Genomic DNA, 10,075 nt, shown 5'->3' with positions numbered 1-10,075 from the left:
TCTGAGTCGAAGGCCATTAACGGAGAGAGGCATTTTCCGCACACTGTAAAACGATGCCTGCTTTAAATGGCTGTTATTTATACAAAGAGGGTAATATCATGACACTGAAGCTATGGAGTCACAACTTATCCAGATTAACTCATTTGTCATACAACAAAGACAGTGGTGCTTCACACAGACTGAAATTTGCATGCTCTTATAACTCCCATCTAGTGCCTCAAAGGAGAAGGAAGCAGAATCCACTTAAGAAATCATTACTAATTCATAAGTTTCTCTACTGAAATGTATCTCATTACTGCTTTCTCTGTCTCGGTGCTACCCTGAAATAAGGCAAATGGGAAAACATGAAGTAGATTATTGCCGATCTGAATGTTTAAAGCAATGTAGTTTGCAGTGAAAAGTGTTTTGTAGTAGTTTGAGCTCAGCTGACTTTCAAGGATCAAGACTAAGAGATTCTTGTATGATGTTTTATTGTGACAAATACAAACATTCACTGTTATTAGTCGTAAAAAAAGTGTCATTATTTTATAAAACATTCAGAAAAAAATACTGAAAATACAAAACTAGATTTTGGTGTTGTAAAAATACTCCTATCTTTTTATTGGGATCACTATATGAATACTGTAACCCGACAAATATTGCTTCACAAGCTGTACAGTAAAATCTTTAAGGTCACAGTCGATGTTCCCTGATTGGGCAGCATGGAGACAGTGTCGGTCAGGATGTCACCTTAAAAGGGTTAAACGGCTCATCTATAGTAAACATGGCTCAGTCAGCATACGTAACATTCACTGATATTAATAATAAAGACACAGTCCACGTTGGTCAGGAGAGGTGTTGCAGCCTTGTGACTGGAATCAAAATGAGTACATCTGCTATGGTCTAATGACCTTAAAAGAAAAATGATTACGGCTTGGGTCCTTCTTTTGAGATCTGGGAACACAGTCAGCACCTGCACTAAAAAGAGTTCTGACAGGACGAGAGACCTGAGAATCGGAAAGTACAGCAGGTTTTAAATTGACCCTGTGGTGGTCAGCCAGATTTATTTGGAGAAGAAAAAAGTAACCCTCCGGATACCCAAAACTTGACAAAATGTTCTTAGAAATTGTCAAGACATTGACTTTCATACTCATTACTCAACTGATGTTATTCTCCATACAAGCGTAGGTCTGTTGTTAGCCAATGTTGCTGTTGGTGAACATTAGTAGTTTTAGTTTTTACATTTTGCCACGTTGTTAGCACTAGTCGGGCCCCGATCTTTGCGGGGCCCAAAGATCTATAAATTCTGTTATTCACAAATATTGTCACGACATGGCTTCTGGAAATAAAATAAAACTGAAGTCAAATCGATCAACGTGATGGTAAGTGCAGGGGTTGCTTTGTTTATGGTTCGTATCTTCAGTCTAAAGTGTTCCTGTTACTGCCACCTTCTGGCATTACTTGGTATCTCCTTCAGTCTGCAGAACATAAGTGCTTGTTGGCCATTACTTTTAGTTTTGTGATGGAATTAAGTGCAACGTTTCAGGCCGGACACAGGCAACACGAGGCTAGTAAGCCTTCATTGTTGCTCTTTCTGTGATGTCGGTTTGGTGCGCCAGAGTCTGCGTATTTTAAGGTTTTTACGAGATTTGTCAACACGCGCATAGAAAGGCACAGTGAAACAGTCAAGAGCTGAAATGTGGCGCTTGCTTCCTTTTTTCTTGCGTCCTTTTTGAGGAAGAAAGTGTACTGGATGTAGTCACATTTAATACTGCATTTTTTTCCTGTAATAGTTTAATGGCTTTATTTTGATGTTCCTAATAATTGCACAGCAGCGTTGTTGGAAATGTGTATTGATTCACTTTTAGTTCTGCTCATTTTTACTCTGGAAAGTTGAGATGAGTGCTTACATTTTAGCCCCTAATAAGATGATTTAAACAATCTGCATTAGATCATCTCAACATCTCCTGTTTCTTGCCCCGTCTGACTGTTTTTATTAGCAGTCGTCAAGAGCTCGGCGCGTATTATGGCGATTGTGTTGCTATCTCATTATAGAAATTATTTTAAAAAACTAATTAGCTTTAATAAAATGAAAGTGCTCTCTGGATTTACCTTCTTAAGGTGTATTGTTTCCTAATTGATTGCGCTGCTCATTTGCTCCACTGGGAAAGAGCCAGAGCACCAGACCTGCATCACATTCATTGTTTTTTAAGGCCAAAGTTTCAGTCAGTCTTAAGGGCAGATATTGCTGGAAAGGTTAGGCATCCTCGTGGTTAGTATCCAGCGGGCATTCCTATCTTCCTTCTGTCTGATACAGCCACAATGCAGTCATGCTCCTTTTCAACGGCATTGACCACGTTGACAAAGTATTTCCAGTCCCCGACTGTGTGTCCAAGAGCTTTGAGGCCATCTATAACAGACTGAGGGTACACAACACACACACACAAATAAATACCACGTATCCTTCTGAAAACAGATTACAGATAAATTAACTTTGTGGGATTATGTCTTGATAATCTCTGTCCAAATCCATTGTTATAAATAGGAACCTTATTCATTAGATAGACAGTCACAGTCTAGTGAATTTGAATGTCATCAAAAGGATGAAAATACCTCACCTTGTCAAAACCACGTTCAAAATTCACATTGTTATTTGATTCAACAAACAATATAGGAGCTTCAATGGCATCTTTTAAGTTCATTCCAAGCCACAGGTGGTTCATTATGGACTGCAAGAAGAAAATAAAATAAATGTGTAAGCAAACAAACAAGGGAGCAAACAAACAAGGAAGCAAACTGAGTTTAATTACTGAGTTACCAAGGCCACCGCTGAGGTAATCAGGCTTCCTCCCGATCCGCCAATTACAAGGATCCCTCCAGACTTTGACTCCAGTATCACCGGAGTCATTGAGGAGGGAGGCCGCTCACCTACGTACGACAACAATTACGCTCGGTATCAGATGGAAAAGAGACAATGTCTACATTAATTCAATTGTCCCATGTTGAAAGGCTATGTACGTGTCTGTGACTTTACCTGCCCTCAGCGCGTCTGCTCTCCCACAAAAGTCAGCCAGCTCATTGTTGAGAATGATTCCTGTTCGTGGGGAGTAAACAGCTCCTCCAAATCTACGGAACACAGCACAAACACACACGCGCGGCCTGCTCAGAGGATGGATGCACGTCACATCATTTCCTATAATGAGGCAGTAGATATTACAAATCGTCTCCGACAAGTCTTCCTGCTCACAATTGGTTTATGGTGCTGGTGGCAGAGACCGCCAGTCCATCTTCATCCAGGACAGACACGTGTGTGGTCCCCATGTGATCCAGAGAGGGCTTGGTGTTGTCGTAGTACGAGTTATTGTGAGTGCGGTTGGAAGAAATCATCTCCCGGATGCGATTAATGAAGGACGGATCAATCAAATGATTTGCATTCTGAAAGAAGAAGAAGAAGAAGACACACAATGAGACTCTGTAATTGCTGTAAACTGTATTTTCTGAGTTATTTTTTTAACATGTGTACTTCTTTTGGGACTGCATTTTTATAATTAATTGAACAGTTTAATCAGGTAAGATAGCTCTTTGGCTGCTAAGTACTCCACTAAGTTCTGTTGAAGAACACCAATGCAGGCTCATCAGTCTCCGTTCCCGTCTAATGAAGAATACACATGCTTTGTTCCACTGTTTCTATTATCCAGAAGGTCACATCCACATGTGACTTTAGTAAATAAGATAACTTAATGATGTCTGGGCTGTCTCTTACCCCCTAGATCTTGTTGTCTTATTATCAGAGTGATAACTGTTGTTATATTTAAACTGTCATCTGTATATTATTTCAGATCACCAACCGTCATCTTATTAAATTCAGGATCATTAACGTTCCTCTTCTGTCCATTAGCAAATTTCGCTGCCTCTATGTAATGATGATACAGCTGAATCTTCTTGTCGCCGTCCAGGGAGTTTGGAGTCAAAGAGAATCCTGCGGAAAAATAAGGCAGCAAGCTTTTAAACTTGCTTTAAATGTTTCCACAAAGTGTTAAACACATGCAAATATCAAAGATTCAAAGATTCATTGGTGTGTAATCAAGCAATGCATGAAACCTTCCATGATCCTGAGAATAAAGGCAAGCAGGGCGCCCCCTGCAGGTGGCGGAGGAAAGTGCATCAGAGAGTCTCCCAGAGGAACAGTCCATGCATCGTCCACTTGCACGAGGAAGGACTGCAGATCCTTCATTGTCATCGTCCCACCTAAGACAAACATATACTGTATAAAAGGCAAGTTTCTATATTTTATTTACCGGTCACCAAGTCAAACACACACCCCCAGCTTGTAGAAGCTGACATTGCACCAACCTGCAGCTTTTATGTCGTGGATTAAGTCTTGTCCTATCTTGCCAGAGTAGAATTCATCTACCCCTTTCACTGCAACGCTCTCCAGGGTGTCTGCAAGTTTGGGGAACTTCAATGTGTCTCCTTTGCTCAGAACAGTTTTGTTCTTGTTGCATAACATTTCACTAGAGAAAAAAAAAAACAGTGAGGGGAGGGAGACCTGTCAAATCAGACGTCAAAACAAACACTGACCTCGGGTTAAAGCAAATCAAAGCATGCCTTCTGAAATATAGCTGAACTGAAGAAGTCCTTGAGGGGAGAACGGGTCATGAACGGGCAATGCGTCATATATGCAGCTACCAGAAATGTTTGTTTGAGTTGAGTGATGGCAACGGAGGCTCAGACAAATATCACATCCAGGGTTCATTTACTTTTTACCAAGACCATTAATTCCAAACGGTTCACATATTTCATTTTGCCACTGCAGCAATAAAGAGAGTACAGTGTATCAAAGAGGTACTCCATCACCCAGTGGTTGTTACGTGACATCTTTGGGATATTTTAGCTTCGTTGATTACGCGTAACAGCTAGATAACCTGAAACGTGTGAGCCCTTGCAGGTCAGAAGTGATTGTTTCTGCTTTGCTTTTTTTTTTTTTTTTTACGTTTGGCTTTTCACTATTGTTTACCATTTTACAAACTGAAGGACTTGATGTTGGTCACTGAAGAGCTGTGCCACTTCACAGGAAGGTTAGAAAATATGACTGCAGAGCAGACGTCATGTCTAAAACAGCCTCTTCTCTGGTTCTGCATTATAAAAGTTTAAATAGCTCTCATCGGCGTACGCACTATAGGATCGCCAAAAAAGCACAAGCTATGCAAACACCAAACTTCAAGGCAGGGCTGACCCCAAACAGGGAGAGAGCAGTGCCTGCATCCGGTGCATCCCACAGATACTTTGGGACAGTTTGGGATCTAGTGAATTTGGAGGCCATGTCAACATCTCGTGCTGTGTTTCATGTTTATCTTGAGTTTCTCCCAAACCGTATTTGTGTGTCTGCCTGTGTCGGGCTGTGCCTGGTCTGGTCTAGGTGGGTGGTACATGTCTAAGTAACATCCACACAAATACCGGGTGCAAAAGTTTCCCAGCAGAACATTTTACTGTCAAGATGGTCAATGTTATTTACTTCTCCTGTCACTGGTCATAATGTTATGCCTGTGTATATTAGAGGCAACCAAGCAACAGATGACCGGGTCAGTTCCTGCCAAGAAACTGACTTCTTAAATGTGATTCAGAATCTTAGTCATGTCAAAAAAACTCACTCAGAACAAGACTCGTTTACTCGTGTTAAAGCTATTTTGTAATGAGCAATAGTTAAATTTAGGCGTTAAATATAATTTTCATCGTCCAGCTCTGTAGTGATTACCCCGTACTGTTTCATAGTTTTACAGCGCACCATTACGCGTGGCCGCAAGTACGCAAAAAGCCCACATCTGTGCACAGACTGTTTGACAAATCAGGCCGCGCATCCAACAACCAAAAATGTACTTTTTTTTTTCACACCACACTAAAACCCCCTGGCAAGTCTCCTTCTAAAATCTCACATCTGGGGAAAGGCAACATTACACGCAAACATTTCTGGGAAAAAAAAAAAAAAAAAAAAAGATGAACACTTCTCTTGTCCCGGGGCCAGTAAACACCGCTCACGCTAAGAACAGCCATGCGCACCAGTGTGCCGAGCTAGAATAATTCACTGAGAGATATGGGCATGGCAGCAAGCTATTATGCAATGTGTAATTCTCAAAGTAAATTTTTAACCAAGATGTTACATAAAGCGAGGGCAAAATTTGTCAAAGCAGGGATTATAGGAGAACCCTTTGCTCCGGGAAGGCCTTCATCAACCTGCCCAGTGTTCATTGCTTACAGCCATACATTCCTACCTGACTGCTATACCTACTTTTCCAAACTAATTATGAAACCTAATTATGCCAGCCTACTCACCTGTAATATAGCACCTACCACCACTGACTTAGTTTTCTGCCTCTGTCCTCCAGTAATGCTAGGCTTCTTCTACATTTAATACTTACATTTCTGGCTCTTTTCATCCTCTTTATCTGTTATAAATCACCAAAGTAACATTTAATAACCTGGATATACACCGATCAGCCACAACATTAAAACCACTGACAGGTGAAGTAAATATCTTGTGACCTGGCCTCCAAATTCACCAGATCCCAAATTGATCAAGAATATGTGGAATGTACTGGAACAAGCCTGATCCACGTTAATTTGAAAGCTTTTTTTTTTTACAGTGAGTGATAATCTGTACCACAGAGGTGAATTTTCCACATAGCGCTTCACAATGTCAAGGCTGAGGAATTTTCCCAGAAAGGCTGGCATGGGGATTCCCTCTCTGGCCAGCTTGATCGTTGGCTCAAACAGCTTGTCCCAGGGCAGCTTCCCGTACTGTCTGTGAACTGCCGCGTAGCCCTTCAGCTCTCCGGGAACGCCGATCCACTTGCTGCCTGCGACATTCAGGCGTGGGGGGAAAAGGTGCAGGCGAGTTAGACGAGCGATGGGAACGCGGAGCCGTTTTAAAGACTCCGGTTGGTGACAGCGTTTGTTTGGGTCAACAAAATGTTTATTGCCAGAGAACAACAAGAGCACTAAAGTTTTCATAAATGGTTAACTGCACACTATAATAAACAAGGAGGTAAAAAGCAGATAAATCAGAAACTATAACCCTCACATGGCCACTTATATGTGACTCACAGGTGGCTGCTAAAGTTCTAACATTAGTCTGTTATACATTACTTAAAAAATGATTTGCAAGTTGGATTATAGTGCTGTTTGTTTATATAGTGATGCTAAATGTGCGTAAAAGTTCATCTCAGAGAACAAAACTAAATAGTCCCTTAAAGCATTTCTCTGTGCCAGTTCGATTTACACTCGCACATCATGAGAAAGAGGGAGGGGACAGGTCTGCTTACCTGTGGAAAAGCTGAACGTAGTGGGGCAGTCATTTAACAGGTCCGTCTTGAACAACTGCGGTACAGTCTCTCTGAAGTTGTAGACTTTAACATGACCTAAGCAAAGGTCAGCAATTTGAATCATTAGCCCGGTCAGTTATTATTTTAGAGGAGACACAATTTCAGGAGACGCAAATAACAAATGGACAACTCACCTGTTTTATTTCTCACAGTTAATATTGACCCTCCTCCGATGCCCATGCTCTGAGGGTTGACCACAGACGTGCACAGGAGAGCTGCAATGGCGCCATCTACTGCTGAACCCCCCTGCTGAAGCATATTCCTGGAAAACATGTTTCACTAGATTTATGGGAAACGCATGAACACAAAGATCAGTCACTAAGTCTCCCGGCTGCTCACCACACACTTGCCCACCTAAGTGCAGACACACACAAAAACTTGGTCTGATAGCTAAATGATACCCCAGGGTTCATTATATCAGAGTGACAAAGTTCTATGAGTGCTGCCAAGTGGCAAGTTTAAACCATGCCCTGATGCTTCAGGTTAAAGTTAGGAAACTTACATTACCAGGAAGCCAACACAAGTTTTCATTTGTTAAAAACTTGAACCATGAGGTTAAGTATTAGAGAAATCACAGTTTAATCATAATTTATTTCAGTCTAATTTAATTATACTACACAAAACATCACGCAAGCTTCTGTCTGAGCCATGTCTGATGTCTGAAAGACCTGAATGGGTCTTTTCACTGAGGGATTGGCATGGCCTCAGACGCGTTCACTGAGCGACAAGAGCAAGCAGTGGTGGGAATGTTGTGGCTCTGTAAGAGGTCTGTCCAGCTCAGAGCCCTGCAACGTGCAACAAAAGGAAAGGCAACGGGACATACAAAATGAATCACATAAGTATTGCGCAAACAGCGTGGCGCAGTTTGGCCCATATTTTGATAAAGGTTAAGTTACTACAGCCTGGTTTTGTTGTTAATTAAGAAAAAAATAAAAAATTTAAAACAATCTGGGTGTTTGAGAGGACAGGTCAGATTGTAATTATGTTTGAATAGTTTTTTCTCCAGTTTAATATTGAGTAACAGAGGCCTAGATGCCTGTTTTGACTAAACCCCTATGTATACACCACTTGCAGACTTTTAATAACCACATAGCTCTTTCACCAGGTGTTTTTTAACGCTTTGTCTCATTAAAGGAATGAACACTGTCAGGAGGTTCACCCGTCAAAAAGTCAAGGTGTGTTCCTAAAACCTCTCTCCCCCTCAGTGGGCTAAAGTGCCTGTTGTCTCAGTTTCATCTTCCCGTAGAACCTGAGCGGTGTCTGTGCAGTGAACTGGGAAATGAGCTTCCTCACAAATCTTGGCAGAGGACATAAACCGCACACAAAAGCCGGAAAAAGCTACACTCACATGGGGAAGAAAACAAAGACAGATCACCTTTTTTTTCTCTCTCTCTCTCCTAGAGTTTCCGTGATGATGGATTGATTGAGTGCACATTATGACTCACTACAAAGAAAATAACCTTCTCTGGAAGAGAGTGCCAACTATATCTTGACACATCATAACAAAGAGGCATATATTTTTTTTTTCCTTTTACAGTTACAGGATACTTAGCAATATATCAACATGTCCTTCTGTTCACAGTTCTGCTGGTGTTATCTCTGCGCTTCAAACAGAGCCTATCAAATCTCTTAAACTGCTTATGCCACGGCTCAGTTCAGCTTTATATCTCACCCATAGGAGCAGGGACATGCAGGCTGATATGACTGATAATAATAATAATTAGAAAAAACCAATAAGACGCTGGATTTCTTATAATAAAACTAAATCAATGTACTTTTATGTTGTCAAAGTATCCTCAATTTGATTGTTTTTGCGTTAAAGTAAACTCAAGCCCGATTTCTCCCCTTTAAAAGTTTTTTTTTTTTTACCCAGAGTAACTTTGTCTCCTACCTGCCAATCTCGGAGCAGCGCTCAGAGTCTGCGGACACGGCCGCATGCTTGAAGCTGCCGCTGGAGCATCCTCCGTCAATAAGCGTGGCGACGCACAGACAAATGAGGGCGACGACGCAAACGAGCCCGCTTAGAATGAAGCAGCACAGCAGCCAGGGTTTAGATTTAGCCATTTCACTTTGCGTGGAGGAAACCTTGCGCTGCTGGTAAACTGTTGCTGTTGCTGCTGCTGCTGCTGCTGCCGCGTCCTGCCTCAGTGGTGCGCACACGCTCAATGAAATCCCTTCTAATCCCAATCGTGGGTTTACCCCTCCTCCTCCTCTCTCCATCCACCACTTTCCAAAAGTGAAAGTAAACACATAAAAGGGGCCCCCATTTGATACAAACTGTGCCAGACACAGTTTGGGGAAATAACCTAAATGTACGTCACGGGAGGCCCTTTTAACTCCCACGAGTCTTTAAGAAGCCCTGTCATTTCCAGTCAGCTTGTCAGAGATTAGCACAAACCATTCCTTTCACTGTTGAGCAATAACGATTTATGTATTTTATTTATACATTTTTTTAATTTCCTCGTTACTCGAGTAGTTCTTCTCACTACCCTCAGTATGTGGGAAACAGTCTGATGACATGTCTGTTAGATGTGAACCATGAGTCAGTGACCTGGTCCACAGAGGAATATTCAAAGTGAGAACTAGCAGATGCTTCAGAAAGAGCCAGGTCTAGCTGCTGTGGTCGTTTGAATGTAAAGTTGATGTATCTGGATTTAATATCTTTGTTTAAATTCAACTTAGAAAGCAAGACACACGGAACACGCTCATACGGACTA

General features: G+C 41.6%; 1 protein-coding gene across 1 annotated transcript; it reads right to left on the bottom strand.

The window, feature by feature from the left end:
• Positions 1-359: 359 nt before the first annotated feature.
• On the bottom strand, positions 360-9,599 carry ggt5b (gamma-glutamyltransferase 5b). Its single transcript, XM_084571957.1, has 12 exons — positions 9,250-9,599; positions 7,493-7,620; positions 7,299-7,394; positions 6,638-6,833; positions 4,333-4,493; positions 4,081-4,227; positions 3,828-3,958; positions 3,227-3,414; positions 3,014-3,105; positions 2,798-2,907; positions 2,598-2,708; positions 360-2,399 (listed from the first exon to the last, which is right to left on the bottom strand). Exons 1-12 carry the CDS (start codon positions 9,576-9,578, stop codon positions 2,253-2,255), a joined length of 1,836 nt encoding a protein of 611 aa, XP_084428083.1. The 5' UTR covers positions 9,579-9,599; the 3' UTR covers positions 360-2,252.
• Positions 9,600-10,075: the final 476 nt, after the last annotated feature.

This window comes from Chelon labrosus (genome assembly GCF_963514085.1).
Source record: "Chelon labrosus genome assembly, chromosome: 22".
NCBI classification, from domain to species: Eukaryota; Metazoa; Chordata; class Actinopteri; order Mugiliformes; family Mugilidae; genus Chelon; species Chelon labrosus.
The sequence above is the reverse complement of the archived record's forward strand: the minus strand, read 5'-3'. Positions and strand labels throughout refer to the sequence as shown.